The sequence below is a fragment of the Asterias amurensis genome, chromosome 17 (assembly GCF_032118995.1).
Source record: "Asterias amurensis chromosome 17, ASM3211899v1".
NCBI classification, from domain to species: Eukaryota; Metazoa; Echinodermata; class Asteroidea; order Forcipulatida; family Asteriidae; genus Asterias; species Asterias amurensis.
The window spans coordinates 16,208,679-16,227,148 of NC_092664.1; the positions used below are offsets into that span (position 1 = coordinate 16,208,679).

General features: G+C 38.5%; 3 protein-coding genes across 5 annotated transcripts in view; 1 reads left to right on the top strand and 2 right to left on the bottom strand.

Annotated features, from left to right (window-relative positions):
- Nucleotides 1-390: 390 nt before the first annotated feature.
- On the bottom strand, nucleotides 391-14,865 carry LOC139950002 (5'-deoxynucleotidase HDDC2-like). 3 transcript variants are annotated; one of them, XR_011787604.1, is made up of 7 exons: nucleotides 14,714-14,865; nucleotides 13,303-13,427; nucleotides 11,181-11,283; nucleotides 9,906-9,974; nucleotides 8,133-8,271; nucleotides 899-1,947; nucleotides 391-529 (listed from the first exon to the last, which is right to left on the bottom strand). XR_011787604.1 is itself a non-coding variant. In XM_071948620.1 (6 exons), exons 1-6 carry the CDS (start codon nucleotides 14,768-14,770, stop codon nucleotides 1,865-1,867), a joined length of 576 nt encoding a protein of 191 aa, XP_071804721.1. In that variant the 5' UTR covers nucleotides 14,771-14,865; the 3' UTR covers nucleotides 600-1,864. The 3 variants fall into 3 exon arrangements, 2 of the variants coding, with proteins under 2 accessions (XP_071804721.1, XP_071804722.1); XM_071948620.1 differs by lacking the exon at nucleotides 391-529 and having other exon boundaries at nucleotides 600-1,947; XM_071948621.1 differs by lacking the exon at nucleotides 391-529 and having other exon boundaries at nucleotides 600-1,947; nucleotides 14,668-14,817.
- A 113-nt stretch (nucleotides 14,866-14,978) lies between these two features.
- Nucleotides 14,979-17,902, top strand: LOC139950001 (small ribosomal subunit protein bS1m-like). Its single transcript, XM_071948619.1, has 2 exons — nucleotides 14,979-15,451; nucleotides 16,026-17,902. Exons 1-2 carry the CDS (start codon nucleotides 14,994-14,996, stop codon nucleotides 16,156-16,158), a joined length of 591 nt encoding a protein of 196 aa, XP_071804720.1. The 5' UTR covers nucleotides 14,979-14,993; the 3' UTR covers nucleotides 16,159-17,902.
- Nucleotides 17,903-18,251: 349 nt separating this feature from the next.
- The window catches only part of LOC139950172 (uncharacterized), a 165,235-nt gene continuing 165,016 nt past the window's right edge, over nucleotides 18,252-18,470 (bottom strand). Inside the window, exon 24 of the mRNA XM_071948805.1 lies at nucleotides 18,252-18,322. Coding sequence (XP_071804906.1) covers nucleotides 18,285-18,322 — 38 coding nt within the window. The 3' untranslated portion in view covers nucleotides 18,252-18,284. The remainder of the gene's footprint in view (nucleotides 18,323-18,470) is intronic.

The following is an 18,470-nucleotide window of genomic DNA, read 5'->3' on the forward strand; positions in this document are numbered from 1 at the left end:
TATGCCGGGTTTTTTCTAGAGCGCTTTTATAAGTTTGGCTGGTCTACTATCTTGCATAAAATAACTATTGTGAAAATGTTTACTCAATATAATAAGTCATCAAAAATGCAAGAAAATAATGGAGGAAAAAACACCCTTGTTGCACTATTTTGTGTGCTTTCCGATGCCTAAAAAGGGTTCCTACCTGAAGTCTATTAATATTTGGGGAGAAATTATGTTTTTCTCAAAAACTACGTTACTTCAGAGGGAGCCATTTCTAACAATGTGTTATACTTTCAACAGCTCGCTATTGCTCGTAACCAAGTACAATTACTTATAAAAGATTTTTTTAAATGTGTTCAAAAGTTCAAATGTGTATCACAGATAACCAAGAACAATTTTGATCTGCTGTGTACTTTCCATTTCTACTCAACACTCTTCCTCTTCACTTTATTATTACATCGCCTTCGCAGATTTCGGCGCTTAAGCGGATAATCCTTCGTGACCGTAAGCGCAGAAACCCGGGGTAGCAGAGTCATGACACTAGGCCCTGCTGGAGGAGTGAGGGCAAACAAGAAAACAGAAACATAAATAAGAGGAGAAAGACAATTCAGTTTCAACGTTATCTGTATTAAAGCTTTAATAATAGAACGAGTACAAAGGTCAAAGTTCAATGACAGAATGAAATTGTTCATTGGAATACCATGCAGGGTATGGGCCTGTTTTAAACGGCCGTGAAAGAACTCCTCGCTACCCTTTTATGCCCTTAATCAAATGTCACTGGCAGAGAGATGTGTTTGGATTGTATCACATGAACTCCTTTATTTTCAGGATTTTTTTTTGTCAATTTTAAATAAATATATCCTTATATAAAAATGTTTGTAACTAAATGTCAATCTTTATCACACATTCGCTTTACCTAACGCTCTGTGAATTCGGTTCCTTCTTGATTTCCTATTCTTTGTTAAAGGGAAGGTACACGTTTGGAAACTGTCAAAGACCAGTCTTCTCACTTAGTGTAACTAAACACATGCATAAAATAACAAACCTGTAAAAATTTTGACTCAATTTGTCATCGAAGTTGTGAGAAAATGATGAGAGAAAAAACACTCTTGTTGGACGAATTTGTGTGCTTTCAGATAGGAATCCAGAAGTCTTTTATTATTTTTGTGAGAAATTACCGCTTTCTCAGCTTTCTCAAAGTCTATGCTACTTTAGAGGGAGTCGTTTCCCACAATGTTTTATACTATCAACAGCTCTCCAATGGTCGTTACCAAGTCAGTTTTTAAGGTAATATTTGTTTTTAGTAATCACCATGTACCTTCCCTTTAAAAGCACTGGACACTAATGGTAATTACTCAAAATAATTTTAAAAACTTACTATTTGGTAACGATCAATGGAGAGCTGTTGATAGGATAAAACATCATTGTGAGAAATGGCTCCCTCTGAAGTAACATAGCTTTTGAGAAAGAAGTAATTTCTCACTCAAACAATAAAATACTTACTCTCTTGCAAATTTGACCAATTGAGCCAAAATTTTCACAGGTTTAGTATTTTATGCATATGTTGGGATACACCAATTGAGAAACATGGTCTTTGACAATTACCAAAGGTGTCCGGTGCATTTTAACTGCCTCGATTGTTGGCACAGCCCTCTTGAATACATGCATGTATCAAGCCCCGTTATTGGTCAGATGTAAAGTGCGGTGCTAGTTCTACTTCGACCTCTTCAGCAATCATGATCAGCGTTATGAGGCTGGAAGCGACATTATGTATCATGGAGGAAGATCCTCAAGCACGTGATTGGTCACCGTGTTAGTACAGAGATTTGTCTACCTCGACCTCTTAACCAATCATAATCAGCTTACAAGGCTTGAAGCAACATCAACTGGTTTCCTCAGATTGCCCCTCCCTTTGCCTGTAAACCTCCTGGACCCAGTCTATTACAGTCGGATGCACAAATTTCCCTGCATCAAAAAGAAACAATGTGAACTTATAAAGATAGGGTCATAGATTGGTTGTTGTCAATGTAATAATAATAATATCAAAGTCTTACACAGTGCATATATCTACCAAACAAGGTACTCAAGGCGATTGGTATATATACAAACTTTCAGTAAGATAAGTTAATTGCAGTGATGAATTCTGAGACCCAGTTATTTAGCACCTTATAAGGGTTTACAAGATGCTACGGCACGGCAAACCCCTTCTCTTTTCAATAAAGTGCACTGGGTTCTTTTACAGACATTACACAACACATGGAACCAACGGCTTTACGTCCCATCCGAAGGACGTAGCATTGGCCAAGTGTCTTGCTTAAGGACACAAGTGTCATTGCTCGGGATTCAAACCCACATTCTGCTGATCAGAAACACCAGAGTTTGAAATCAGTGCCTTTAAAGGGACACACCGGCCGAATTGGGCTACTTGGGCTACAAAATAGACTAAGATATGACTTCAACGGTCTTCCAGGAATGAAGAAGAACAGTCCTTAAAAAAAATCATCAAATTTAGCCGTTTTTGAGCATTTTAAGACAAAAACGCAGGTTGCGTGATTGTTCTAACCAAAAAGTGGTACAAACATCACGTGACCTTCCGGGCTAGTTTTACTTTCAGCCGTCTAAAAGTAACTTACTTAACCAAATTTAAATCTTTTTTTTTACAAAATTATTTACGAATAATTGAAAATACGAAAAAGATCATGAATTCAAATTATCGCTACAAAATGTAAATAATGGTGAAAAATCTAACGTAAGATTCACATTCAACGAGTCCGTGTAACGGAAGCTTGTTATGGCCGCTTTGGTTTTTTAAAATCATTTTCGCTAAAAACGTGACATTTTGATGATTTTTTTTACAGCAACCATCTATAAAAACATTATTTATGATTCTACACCCCTAAATTGCGTAAACGGTGAGCCGGTGTGTCCCTTTAACCGCTCAGCCACAATGGCAATTTATAAGCAAGGTACACAAAAGACACAGTAAAAGTTTCAGGTGAACACCAGCACGCCTGTATGCTTCGTTTTTGAAAGGGCAAGCGGCAGTTCAGTCTAGCGCCCTCTTGTGGTCGCTTTTGAATCACTTCCTGTTAAGGCATTTTCTCCTTGGTAAAGGGCACCCTATAAGGAAGTTGTAAATTTCTACCTGAGCATTTCAAGGGCACCAAGGCAATGACCAGGGGCATGGAGGCAATCGTCTTGATTGCCTCCGTGAATTATCAGGCCTGCAGTGCCCCCTTAAAACAGTAAACAAAATGTCACTGTATTTTCACAAGAATGTCAAAGCGATCAAAGTTAAGCAAGTTTTGGCAGAGGGTACAAACTGCATGTCTAGCCGCCAAATTTTCAAAAGAACCGTCCCTCAGAAATCTGAGACACCTGTGATATTGAGCGTATTGTTATCTTTCTGTAAAAAGCTGGGAGACTTCTTAGTGTTTTAAAAGTGTTTTTATATTTTCAGTATTTTGCACTGGGTATAATAGGTTTTGTAGTGGGGTGCATTTATAGGGCTTAAGAGCACTGTACACCATTGGTAATTATTGTAAAAGACCAGTGTTCTCACTTGGTGCATCCCAACATAAGCATAGTTAACAAACCTGTGAAAATTTGAGCTAAATTGGTCATCGGAGTTGTGAGAAAATGATGAGAGAAAAAAACACCCTTGCCTGGACGAATTTGTGTACTTTAAGATAAGAGTAAAATACTTCTGGCTAGAAGTCTTTTATTATTTTAGTGAGAAATTACCTCTTTCTCAAAATCTATGCTAGTTCAGAGGGAGCCATTTCTCACAATGTTTTATACCATCAACAGCTCTCCAATGCTCGTTACCAAGTCAGTTTTTAAGTTTATATTTGTTTTGAGTAACTACCAAACGTGTACCTTCCCTTTAAAGATGTTATTAAAGGATTTGTAAGGATAATACAAAAAAAAAAAAAATTTAGTTATGAAGTTATTTGAACCGTTTTTGTATGTGTGAAACATTTCCCTCTGAAATGAAGTCATATTCCCGACAACTGGATCTGTAAACAGCAATTATCTGTTGTTTTGATGTGTTGAAAATTTTTCCTTTTTTTCACAGATTAATCCCCAATCTTAAAGACATTGGACACTATTGGTAATTGTCAAAGACCAGTTTTCTCACTCAATGTATCTGAGCATAATTATATGCATTAAATAACAAACCTGTGAAAATTTGAGCTCAATCGGTCGTCGAAGTAACGAGATAATAATGAAAGAAAAAAAACCTTGTCACACGAAGTTGTGTGCTTTCAGGTGCTAGATTTCGACACCTCAAATTCTAAATCGGAGGTCTTTAAATCAAATGTGTGGAAAATTACTTCTCTCTCGAAAACTACATTACTTCAGAGGGAGCCGTTTCTCACAATGTTTTATACTGTCAATAGCTCCCCGTTACTTGTTACCAAGTAATTTTTTATGCTAATAATTATTTTGAGAAATTACCAATAGTGTCCACTGCCTTTAACAATGTACATAGTACAGTCATTGTATGATTTGATCATATACAACTATGAACACTGATTGTGATTGCTTTGTCAGCTCTATACCAATCATGCGTAACGCGTTATAACAGTGCCTTTAAAGGCCTGTGTGCTCCATTTTGAAAGGGCAAGGGCAACAAGGCATTTTCTCATTGAGTAAAGGGCAGCCTATGAAGATTTGTAAATTTCAAGGGCACCAAGGCAATGACCAGGGGACACAAAGGCAGGGGACACAAAGGCACTTGCCTTCAGTGCCTCCGTGAAGTATCAGGACTGAAAGGGTTTTGTTGTGGCGGTAGTTAGCCTTGTTTCAAGGAACTAGTTCACACTCTTTACAAAGTACGTTCACACTGTATAACAAGTTCACACAACGAGAGGAGGTCTCTTTAACATGTACCAAGTCAACCATTCACCATACCGGTCTGCTACCAGAAAATTAGTCTATTGTGAGTGCGTGAATGAATGTATGTATTTTAAAAACCATTTCAATTTTTTTTTTTATGAATATAGCCGAGAATGATTGATGAAGTAAAATTCACTTTGAATTAAGTAAAATTCTGCTAATATTCATAGCTTCAGGCAACAATGTGACCTTTTTAAAACCTAGCTGCAGATGCCGGAAGCCAGTGTTAACAAAGACAGAAGTAATATTTAGACTAAAGAGATAGTTTTTTCTCTTTTCTTTTTGTATTTTAAATGTAAATGAGAAGGTAATAAATTAACCTCCTTACATACATTTTTGTGCACAGTACATCATTTTGGCTATACATTGTAGCATCACAATTCAGATATTATTTCACAACTTTTGTCTGGAGGGGGGGGGGCGTAGTGATAGCCAGAGGGCTAATAATTTAAAGCAAACAATTTTTTTCTTGATAACAAACAATGGGGAGCTGTTGATAGTATAATAACAATGTGAGATACGGCTCCTTCGGAAGTAACCTAGTTATTGAGAGAGAGGTAATTTCTCACTCGTATAATAAAAGACTTTGGGCCTGTAGCCTTTTAATAGGTATCTGAAAGCACACAACAAGGCCGGGTGTTTTTTTTCTTCAAATTCTCTATTCTCTTCAAATTTTCACAGATTTGATATGTTGGGATACAACAAGTGAGAATACTGGTCTTTGACAATTACCAAAGGTGTCCACTGAGACATGTCTGCCCATGAGGGCAGCATCCAAACATACAAAGAGGACATTTCCAATGGTCGCCTTTTTAAGACATCTTTGGGAAAATCAAATTTCAACACATACTTGATTTCTTATCAATGGGCATTTCAGACGAAAGCACCATTACCATCTTTATAACAAGTCAGCTTTCAGCTAAAAATTACACGATTTTTGTTTGGGGTCATTACCAAAGAATAAGCAAAGTAGATAACACAAGAGGTCGCTGCCCTTCGCCAGACTTCGTGTAGACTGGCACATTTGGTGATAGATCTTCTCATAAATTTCAAATTATATATTTTGGATGGACTTCTCTTATGGTTGATGAGCCTATGAAACAAGAGGACTTGTCAAGTTGGTGAATCATAATATATAAAAATTTTCTTCCTTTTAATTTGTTTTATTTCTAATGAAATATGTATGTAGTGTCATAAGTGTATAGTTTTTAATGTTAAAAAAAATCATCATTTTGTATTATGCTTGTACATGTACACATATTTTTTGAAAAGGAAATAAATGTAGTTGAATCGAAAATTTAATGTTTAACCAAATAAGTATGTAATGTTAGTGTTAGAGTACGTGTACTCAAGTCGTTTGGATGGTACTCATACTTGTCCTTAGTACTTATACTTGAATAGTACTTAAGTACTGGTACTAGTACATGTACTCAGTGGGCAAAATACCCATTACCCATACTCCTCCAAACTCAATACGTGACTGAAAAGTAATCTGTACTCAAAGTTACTCAAAGTCACTCAACTGAAAATGTACTCGGACTCCTACGTGTATATTATGTGCAGTGCACTAGCGGTCAAAATACCATTTTCTTTTCCCGCTTTCATATGTGTGCGTTAAAGGATTTGGGAACTTTTCGTAACACAAAACACAATGCCACAGAATTACATTCCACTTACACCATTTGAAGATAATGATACAAACTATTACTTGCTGAGACGCTGTGAAAAAAATATCACTTGCTTAGGTTCTGTAGTTGTTTTACTCATTTCTCAAAAACTACAGCACCTCAGCAAGTAATAATTTAAGGGAAGCTTTCTACCATCATGACTACACCGTATTATTATCTTCAAACCGTGTAAGTTTAATGTAAATCTGTGGACATTGTGTTTTTTGTCCAACAAAAAGTACCCAGACCCTTTAAAAAGAGATAAGCTCTGAAAGAAAGGTTAAAATTAAACATTTCTTTGGTGTTATTCAATTTTTTAAACCACCCCTGGTTTCTTAATTCATGTCTAAATCAAGCATACACTGTCATCTGGATGACAAATATCTTTCTCATGGCATACTGTAATAGCTAATCCTTACTCGCAGCTAGAGCTGAATTGCGAAGGACGCGGCTACAACGTGTTCGAGAAGCAGGCATGCAAGGGCGCATTCAGCTGCCAGCCACATCAACCCATTATGACCATGGAGCACAGCCAAGATCGAAAGTGTTTGATTTTTTCATCACTGTGTACCACATTGCATGCTAGTCTCCTCCAATATTTCCCCTATTTGCACTACACCATGTTAAGTACTTACAATATACCTAAAAATCAACTCAAGACCTACATGTATCGCAAGCGACTGACAATTATTTGAACAAAGTCAGATCCCAGCTGTGCATTAACAGAACCAGCTTTTCTTTGTGTCAACTTCAGCGCTAAATGTGGAATTTGAATTTGGGGTCTTTCGTGATTCATTCACTCGCTCCAATCTGGGACAGGTAGTCAGTACCGATGGTTCGATTGCTTGCATTACACTATCAACCATGACCATTGACTATGCATTCTGCCAAAGACCACACTGAGTGCCAAGCACCTCCTATGCACCACCTGCTCTCCTTGGGGGGGGGGGGGGGAATTGACACCGATAGTGTCCTAACAATTAGAAACACATGAGAGAATCAAAATTAGCATCACATGGTTTTAAAGTGGTACTGGTATTTTTTGCTGAGACAGTTACGATGGTTTGATTGTTTGCATTACACTATTCAACCATGACCATTGACTATGAATTCTTCAAAAGACCACACTGAGTGCCTGGCACCTCCTACGCACTACCTGTTCTCATTAGGGGGGGGGGGTTAAAACCGACACCATGAGTGTTATAACATGGATTGTGTTTTTAATGACCCCGATGGAAGTAAGCCGTTTTTTAAATCAGCTTTTTGGCATGTCCTTGGCTTTTAATCAGCGTAAATCTTTTGCGTATGCTTGATTTTAATGCCAAACAATAAACAAAAATAATAAAAAATAACAACCCCTCTTTTTTTTCTATGTGACAACGACATGGTGAAACTTTTGCAGGGCACAAATATCACTATTGAGAGATTTAAATCTCTCAATAGTGATTCATGTACACATGTTGATATGGTTGTTAATTGGTTGAATACTGTTTATTGTTTTTAGCCATGTATTTGCCGTTACTTTTTTTTAATGTTGTGTACAATAACTTTGATATCAAATTTTTTTTTTTTTTTTCCTACCTTTTGTAGAATCAAAGAAGTCTTGCAACTGCTTCGGTCTGTTCTGAAGTGTTTCGTACTCAAAAGCCTGCAGGACCATCTCAAACTTGTCCAAATCTTTGACAAATTTGGCTTCTTGAGTAGCACAGTCCTCGTATTCCTTGAAATACACAGAGGTAAAAGAGTTGAAAATTCTTAGCCCTTTCAATCCAATGCACGATGAAGCTTTCTCCGGCCTTGTCAGAGGTCCCACACCCCCTTCACCCAAGGTAGCCCCCCCCTAAAAGAGTGGAGATACATTTAGTGCCCTCAAAAAAAGGAAAGGGAAACAACAACAAAAATAAGCACAACACGACCCCCTACTAAAAGTTGAAAGCCCCCAGGACCTCTCACTGACAACAAATCAACGGAGAAAGAAAACCAAGTAAGGTATTTCAAAGCAGTCCATCAAATGTTATCAAACTTTGCAGCTTATACAGAAGAGCATCTAAGCAGTTTGAATGGTAGGTAATAGACCGATCCAGTAGGCTCCGCCCACGACGCACGTGTGAGCAAGAACACGTGGGGCTCTCCAATGCCGTTGGGGCTCTCCAATGCCTTTCTGCACAACTCTGCCGCATGCGCCATACATACGCACACACATGTCGGACCTCAGTGTCGACCTTTGTTGCGTTGTGATTGGTCAATACGCAATGGGGCGGAGCTTAATGGATCGGTCTATTATCTTTGGGACACTAGGTGGCTGCAGACCTACCAAGTAAATCCAATGTTCTCGGTAATGTGTGCATGCTCAGAACTACGTAAACAATGGAAATTTACCTAGTAAATCTGCTGCCACCTAGTGTTCAAAAGTCTCCCATTGGATCGGTAAAGTATTTCAGCAGGTGTACATGGACAGGTCTGTTAGACCACCGGAACATTCCAATGGAATATTCACAAACGTAGATCTGACATGTAGGCATGTTCCTGTAGTTCGGTGGAATATCACGGTCCAGCAAAACATTCTGGCGCTTCACTTGATTAATAATAATAAGAACTAGTTGTTATATAGGGCATTTTACAATAACGTCTAAATGCATTCAAAGGCAGTGGACACTATTGGTAATTACTCAAAATAATTATGAGCATAAAACCTTTCTTGGTGACGTGTAATGGGGAGAGGTTGATGGTATAAAACATTGTGAGAAACGGCTCCCTCTGAAGTGCTATAGTTTTCAACAAAGAAGTAATTTTCCACGAATTTGATTTTGAGACCTCAGATTTAGAACTTGAGGTCTCAAAATCAACCATCTAAACGCACACAACAAGGGTGTTTTTTTCTTTCATTATTATCTCGCAACTTCGATGACCGATTGAGCTCAAATTTACACAGGTTAGTTATTTTATGCATATATGTTGAGATACACCAACTGTGAAGGCTAGTCTTTGACAATTACCAATAGTGTCCACTGCCTTTAACATTAGTGCCCTGGTCATTGGGCTAATAATATTCCTTTAATCTTTCTCAGCTCCCTGGCTGGGTAGTATACATCCATCATACACAATATTTATACCCCTGGGTGAAGAGTAGCAATTATAGTAAAACATCTTGCTCAAGGACAAAGTGTCATGACCGGGATTCGAACCCACACTCCGATGACGTAACCACCAGAACTTGAATTTGATGCTCTTTACCACTCAGCCGTAACACACTGTGGGCGTATGTCTTTGGGAACATGGATACACACCCAGTGCGTGCCAAAAGTTTGAGACAATGCTCCCTAACTGGAATTGATGAAAAGTTAAGAATCTTACCTGCCATAATGCACATAGCTCTGAACCTACATCAGGATTAATCAGGCTGCCGATGTGGTTCATGGCATCCTATAACAAAACAGAAGAGATGAAGACAGGGTCTGATAAACTGACGATAAACTTATCAAAATCATAAAAGGTAAGAGACTACGGATTGGTGTGGACAGAATTGTTGCACTAGGGTCACACAGGGGGTGGGGTGGAATGGGGATTGCTGCCTCCTCTTTTAGGCACTACATATGGGGGGTGTACCTGGGGGTAAGTGTCCCCAAGGCTACCCAACTGTTTTCTTTCCTCATTCTGAACCAGTTAACATTTTCAGCATCAAGCCCCCTGGTCTTGTGGATGTTTAAGTAGGGTGCCCTCACCTAAAGGGCAATAGGGGCTGTTCATAGGCCAATCCTGTGCACTCGTATACAACCTTAGCAATAGAGGCATTTCATATAGGAACAAATAAGTTGGAAAGGGAGCATTGTGCTCTACCAGCCAGGCTCCTAGTGGATGATACTAGGATAGAATAATAATTGTTTGCATAAAAACTTACTTGGTCACGAGAAATGCGGTAAGACAGTGTGAGAAACAGCTCCCTCTGAAGTAACATAGTTTTCAAGAAAGAAGTAATTTTTCCACGAATTTGATTTCGAGACCTCAGAATTAGAATTTGAGGTCCCGAAATCAAGCATCTGAAAAAACACAACTTCGTGTGACAAGGGCGTTTTTTTCTTCTTCCATTATTATCTCGCAACTTCGACGACCAATTGAGTTAAAATTTTCACAGGTTTGTTTGTTATGCATATGTTGAGATACACCAACTGAGAAGACTAGTCTTTGACAATTACCAATAGTGTCCACTGTCTTTAACAAAAGTAATCATTCATGAATACACTCAACTTGATGATGAAAGTTTACTAGTATTGAATTTGCATCGGGGATAAAGATTTTTAGGAATATATCCATTTTTATTTTTACCCATCTACATCGGTGTGTGTAAGCACTGTATTCTCAGTACTTTCCTGAGTATTAACATCTATTAAGTCGATGCAGTTCCCGCTGCTAAAACATAGGATTCGTACTGCCTCTAGCTACCGGGCGATCTCGGTGGTCCAGTTGGTATGACACTGCTCTAGAATTGCAAAAGTCTTGTGGGTTTGAATCCCACCCAAGCAATATGCCTGAGTGATTTGTTTTCATAGAGCTTTGGAAAGTACAGAGTATACAGTGCTCACACACATCGGTGTATTATATGGGTAAAACTAAAATGAATAATAAGTTCACCTTTTCCCGTTTGTATTTGTCTTCTTTGCTTACTCCGTCTAAAGGTGTAATATCTCCAACAATCGACTCTGCCAGATCATGAACTATGGCCATCTTCACACAACTAGATTGGATAAAATGAACAAGTTGAAAAACTTTATACAACGATTCTTTTATTTAATAAAAATCGCAATACAAATTTTGGTCACTAGTGTATTCTGCTCTGGCTTTGCTAGCCAGGCTCCTAGTGGATGATATGCCTACATCTCTATGGACTGTGAAGGGGCTAACCCTGTTTCAGCCCCAGGAGTATGTGGCTCCTAGTGGATGATATGCCTACATCTCTATGGACTGTGAAGGGGCTAACCCTGTTTCAGCCCTAGGGGAAGGTGCAATGTGCCACTGGTAGCAGTTGATTTGGGTCAACAGCTCTCATCAGTTCAGTCTTATAAAGGCAGTGGACACTATTGGTAATTACTCAAAACGATTATTAGCATAAAACCTTACTTTGTAACAAGTAATTGGGAGCTGTTGATAGTACAAAAGATTGTGAGAAACGGCTCCCTCTGCAGTAACGTAGTTTCGAGAAAGAAAATAATTTTTCCACAAATTTGATTTCGAGACCTCAGATGTAGATTTTGAGGTCTCAAAATCAAGCATCTGAAAGCACACAACTTTGTGTGACAAGGGTGTTTTTTCTTTCATTATTTTATGTAGATGTTGAGATACACCAAGTAAAAAGACTGGTCTTTAACATTTACCAATAGTGTCCAGTGTTTTTAAGACAGTTTCAGATTCCAGAATCTAAATTAGAAAAATCATTGGGCCATATGGGTTTTGCCACCATTGCATGGTGACTAGGGTGACTGAGGTTTCTTATTTTTATGAGATATCACTTAACATCACAAGACCACTTCAACATGATAAGTTACACTTAAAGCCATTATACACTTTCGGTAAACAGTATTGTCCAAGTCCCACACTTCGTGTATCACAACTTATATATAAAATAACAATCCTGTGGAAATTTAGGCTCAATCGGACGTCGGAGTCGGGAGAAAATAACGGGAAAACCCACTCCTGTTTTCGCGCATTTCGCCGTGTCATGACATGTGTTTATAACAAATCCGTAATTCTCGTTAACGAGAATTTATATTGTTTTACCGTTATCTCAAAAAGTAAAGCATTTCATGGACTAATATTTCAAGAGAAGTCTTTCACCATTACCTTCTGTAAACCCTGTAAATTATTTGTAAATCTGTGAACTTTTTTTTTTTTTTCTGTACCGAAAGGGTCCAATGGCTTTTAACTGATTTGGGTCATCCACCCAAATCAACCACACCTTAGGGCACATTACCACTTTGAAAGTGGCTACCATCCACTAGGGGCCTGGCTGGTAGCGCAGAATTACTTTCCCAACTTCTTCTGAAGAAACTAGGGTCTCAAAATGCCTCGCTTTTAAAGGGCACAAGTGTCATGACTGGGATTCGAACCCATACTGCTGCTGACAACACCAGAGCTATAAGACCATCCATCCTTGTGAATAAACACAGGCGACCAGTCTGTATTATGATTATCGCATACACAAAGTCGATGACAAGGTCATTTCTGATGGGTTCATAACAATTGAGACTCAAAGCAAAGAGACAATGACTACTTGACCCATTTGAACTCTTTGGGTCATGTTCAGTCAAAGTAATGCTTTAGTATATGAGCAGCATAATATTACAAGTTGTCACTAGAGGGCTGTAAGATGAGTGGTATATAGACTGGGCCCCTGTCTTTATCCTTGCGGATAAAGACAGGGGCCAGCTTCTCAGATCCAGTGATTCCATTGGATACAATGATATTGGATAAACATGCACAGTGACATGAGCTTTCCATAAATGCCATGATAGATGCCCAAACAGTTTATCTCTGTCACGTCCGCAATAGAATTGGACTGCGTACCTCTGGAATTGGACTGCGTACCTCTATCTGAAATGTATGGGGTCAAAGGTCAAAACACACGCCGGTTTTATGCCGGTCTATGGCGTTATTCACAAGCCTCAAAGTGTGACGTCAGATGTTCAGGCTATAAGTGGTATACTGCCAACAATTTCTACATTATTTTGTTTACCTCTATGGTACATTAACTACTTACTGATCCCTTCTCAATCCTTGCCCCTCTGGAATAAGCATGGCCAAAACTGCCATTCTGTACATGTGGTCAGCTACACTCTCTGGCTCTTCCACTTTGGAGTTCACCCACCCTGTTCTTTTCACACGCTATAAATGTAATCAACAATCAACAACAACAAATTAATAAATATAGACAACAAGACCTTTCAACTAAAATCAAACATTATAAACACATCTACAATCCCAGCCATACATGTATCACGTTAGGCCTCCGCACAAACACCAAGTCCCAAGTCCCCTAGACTTGTGGACAAGTCGTTAATGGTCCCACGCGGTGAGAGAGTCGAGTTGCAGTGGTGCTCTCGCTAGGTCACAGCACTTGTGCGAACTGCTGGTTCCAAGACTTCTACTCCCCGTTAATGGGAGTAGAAGTCGACAACCAGCACTAAGCGATCTCGCCATAGCACCGCCATAACTCAACTATCTCATAGCGTGGGACCATTTACAACTTGTCCACAAGTCTACGTGCCCCCTTTTAATGTTGGCCCTCATTGCGCTCCAACCAACATGGAGCGGGGGAACGGGGGGAATGTTTTTAGTCACAATGCGAATGGGTGGCCCAAGCATTTTGGCCGGAATTGTAATGTACTGTGTGTAGTGTGTGTAGTTAGTTTCATCATGGATGCAAATTTTCTTCCTCCATGCTTTCATTGAGTATTGACAACATGAGAACAAATCTCTTTGCCAAGATCTGAAATTTACATTATAAATGATAAGTTATTAAAAAAACAATACTAAAACTTCACAATCTTCTCCACAGAACGAACAATAATAAGTGCTCAATCCTTTATAATATGAACATCATATTCATAAAGACATAACATCATAATGAAGTGGTAGTTGTTACTAAAATTAAAAACTTAATCATGACCAACATGACCTTCTTTCAAAGTTTGAAAGAAGGTCATAGAAGGTCATGTTGGTCATGATTAAGTTTTTAATTTTATTTTTATATTTAATATAATCTTTTTATATTTTAAATGGATGCAATAAAAAAAAATAGATACTGGATAGTACGTAACCTAGTGACTAAAGTCTTATTTATAATAAAAAAAAACTTAACGCTTCATTTTACACTTTGGAACCATAGAGCAAGGAACAGACTTAACTGTTCTCAAACTAGCGACAAGTTATGGCAGTATGGCTATTTGTATACTATTATTTTCTACCAGACTAGACTAGAGTTTAGATTAGGCAGTAGGCCTACAAGTTCAATAATACTTGAATATAAGAAACGCATAGGAAATGTCAAACTCAATTATTAATATCAAATAATTTATAAAAATAAAATCATATTCAGAATCTGTTTTTCATTCAAATTACTCACTTTTAACTGGCCCACGAGTCGCATGTTTTTCATTCAAATTACTCACTTTTAACTGGCCCACGAGTCGCATGAATTCGATGGTACTTTTTACACTTGTTGCCATTGTAATGGTTTAATTCTGCAGTGTTACAGAACCCTGCTCAAAATAACAACATATGCTGGAAGTGTCTGAACCGAATGTGTGACTGTGAAGACTGGAAGAACTGGATTTACAAGGTAGCCGCTGACTGCTTTGGTCCAATCAAACTGTTTCTTGCGCGTCTATTTCGGCAATAGAGATTCTTACCCTAATTCTAATTGGTCAATTATAACGAGGCTTAATCAAGATGGCGGCGCCCATGAGACTAAGTGTGCGTGTACAGAATGTGCTCAGAAATCTGACCAAAATTGGTTCACCCCGTTGGCATACGACTGCAAGATGGTTATCAAGTGATTCTACAGACGTAACGGATAGTTCTTCACCAGATTTAACGGAAACCATGGACAAAGGCAGCGTGCCAGAGGCAGAAAAACTCAGCACCAAACTAACCGGTTTTGCTCAGGCATTTGAGAAGCATTCAAAAGTGCATCAAACTGATCTTCACGAAATAGATGCAACACAAGAGATACCAACAACTACAAGCAGTTTTGCAGCGCTACTCCGAAATTCAACACACGTCCATATTGGGAGCGGAAAGGGTCAAATTGTATTAGGGAAGATATTTCACACGGTTGAGGATGATCTGTACATTGATTTTGGAGGAAAATTTCACTGTGTTTGCAAAAGGCCAGAGGAAGATGCCGAGTAAGTTTTTAAGTTTGTTGATCTGAATTTGAATTTATTTAGACAGCAAAGAATCCTCTCTTTGTGGAAAAAACAAACACTTTTGTAAATTAAGAAATGTCAGTTTTTCACCACACCTATCAAAATCATTGCTTATATTTCTTCTTCCTACTTAACTTGGTATTTGACACTGTTTGAGTGTTGGGGCAATTATTAATTAAAATTAAAAGCATGTTACTCAAGGCAAGGACTATGCATTGATCAGGATTCAAACCCACACTGCCACATGATGACTCAGCCACCAGGGCCCAATTTCATAGAGATAGAAACGGGATTACCAACTGAATTTCCATTCGTTGTATATATTATTGCTTGGTATACTGGTATTCAGCTTTTGTTTGCTTATCCTGAAAATCACGTGGAAATTCGGTTGGTAATCCTGTTTTTATCAACTTGGAAGAAATTTCATGCTAGAAGCAAATTTGTCTGCTTAGCTCAGCTCTATGAAATTGGGCGCTGAACATGAATTAGAAATGACATGCTCTGACAGCAACCCGCATTTGACATGTGTTTTTTATTTTTTCTGCATGCACAGGAAATTTCACCGAGGCGTGAAGGTGCGTCTCCGTTTGAGGGACGTCGAGCTGACAGACCACTTCATCGGAGCAGCAAGAGACCTCAGTCTCCTTGAAGCGGATGCAGATTTATTAGGACTCGCTAAATCATAGACTCAAACTTTGACTCAAGTACCAAGCAGTATGTTTCAATAGCCCTTTTCACACTACTATATTCATCACAGGGGTTTCCCCCGGGAATAACGACCCGGAGTAACTGTGGGGGAACAAATAGAAATGGTGCCTATGCAAGTATTTCAGTTCGCAGTACGTCTTGACATTAGACTATTTTAAAGTATAAAGTGTGCACTATAGACATTTCAGTCTGTAACATACCAGAGGGGATATAAGAGCCCCACTCAGGAATCAAAAAAATGCACAATGGTTCAATACAGATAATTAATAGCCCAAAAAATGATATGATTTTGACCCCCGGGCCAGGCGTGTGATTTCTTATAATTTTTCTTATTTAAGGATTTTTTTTATCATACTCTCCTTTTCGACGTAAGATTTTATTGTAAGAAATAGAGCATTAGCCGAAGAGAGAAATAAACAGCTCTCATCATGTGCAAACCTAAAGCTTTGTCTGTCTTGTAGTAAATAATGCACCTGAGTCTTTAAACCTCCTGAATTGTAACAACATCTGAGAGGTTTTGGGTCTCCAATTAAATAAGGGGGAACTGGAGAACCCATTCTAGCAAAATTTCACACTGGCCTGGAATTACACGAATGCAAATAGGGCATGCCCTGGCCCTACATTGCCCTAGTCTTGGCTTTGGTGCTCTTCCAATGGTCATCCCCAAACCGACTGGCTGCCAGTTTCCTCCCATTCCCAAGCTAACAATAGACCTTTCTTTTACAATGTTTGCCAACACATGTTGGAAAACTATGGAAAGCCATAAAAATGCAAATCAAAAACAGATCCTTACTGTTTGTATTAATGTAACGAAAATATTCAAACTTTGTGTTGATTTTGTATAAAACAAAACAACAATTTTTTGGAGGTATATTATTTATTTGAAATTTTGCAGAAAATGTTAAATTTGTTTAAAACATCTGTAAAAGGCACTGGACGCTATTGGTATTTGTCAAAGACCAGTCTTCTCACTTGGAGTATCTCAACATATACATACAATAACAAACCTGTGCAAATTTGAGCTCAATTGGTATTCGAAGTTGCGAGATAATATCGAAAGAAAAAACAACCTGGTCACTCAAAGATGTGTGCTTGCAGATGCTTGCTTTCGTGAGTTCAAATAATTCCTAATCTCAGGTCTCAAAATCAAATTCGATGAAAATAACTTCTTTCTCGAAAACTACGTCACGTCAGAGGAAGCCGTTTCTCACAATGTTTTATACTATCAACCTCTCTTCATTGATCGTTACCAAATGAGGTTTTTATGCTAATTATTATTCTGTGTAATTACCAATAGTGTCCACTGCCTTTAATAGTGTTTTACTGACATTCGGCCGACCATGCAAACCAAGGCGGGTTGTTTATCAACAAAAGGAAGGTATAATACATAGCCTAAATTGATCAAATATCCTCAAAAGTTTAAGCAAATAACCCCAGCTGGTAATGAATGTTCAACAGATTTGGAAAAACTACACAAAGATAATCGGCTTGGCGCATAAGTTTTGCCCTATAGTTGTGCACCCTTGAGGTAAAACAAATTGGGCCGAAGTAAGTTGATTCAACAGAGGGCGCTATGCCTGAAACGGTGACTTCGGCTAAAATGTGACGGCTAGATCACGCGCGTTTGCCCATCCATGCTTTCAAACTATAATTGAGGAACTAGGTAAAGTGTTGCACTGGAAATTTGCAAAAGAAACAGTGTCACATTGTGAGGATAAAAGAGAAGGCGACGAGTTCTTAAACGGCCGTTAAAAACCTTCCTGGGTCCAGTGGCCGAGCGATAAATGGCCACGACCCTGCCGGTTTTAAACGGCCGTTTAAGAACTCGTCGCCTACTCTTTTACTCCCTTATTTATTTATTACATTCTTTTGTGCTTGGCAAACGCTTTCTATTTGTCGATGAAAATAATGGCAAATTAAAAACACAAGGTCCGGAAAAATTGTTTCTTCATTTGGCTTATTTGTTTTTATATATTGTTAGCTTAGCAGTAGTTTGTGTTGAACTGATTTCATGAAGTAATATTAGTTTTATAAGATTATCGATCACTTACAGATAATGAGACTTTAGCTAGGATGACATCGTAGAGGGCGCCGTAGACGTGATTTATATTGGGCCTCCAACTGCATTCGTTAGAGGAGTCTCTGCAAAAAGAAGACGGGAAAGGATTTAGTTACACACGCGATCCACCCCAAATATTTACAGTGAAAAACGTGTTATCACCTCAAAATCCCAATCAAGACTTCATTGTCATTGGTTAAGCATGTGTCGTGTATCAACTCAAAATGTCAT

Coding starts and splice junctions, on each gene's coding strand:
- LOC139950002 (XM_071948620.1), bottom strand. CDS start 14,770: ATGGCAACAAGTGTAAAAAGTACCATCGAATTCATGCGACTCGTGGGC. Junction 11,284..13,302: donor CAAGGATTGAGAAGGGATCA/GTAAGTAGTTAA, acceptor TATCCAATCTAG/TTGTGTGAAGATGGCCATAG. Junction 9,975..11,180: donor ACAAATACAAACGGGAAAAG/GTGAACTTATTA, acceptor GTTTTGTTATAG/GATGCCATGAACCACATCGG.
- LOC139950001 (XM_071948619.1), top strand. CDS start 14,994: ATGGCGGCGCCCATGAGACTAAGTGTGCGTGTACAGAATGTGCTCAGA. Junction 15,452..16,025: donor AGGCCAGAGGAAGATGCCGA/GTAAGTTTTTAA, acceptor CTGCATGCACAG/GAAATTTCACCGAGGCGTGA.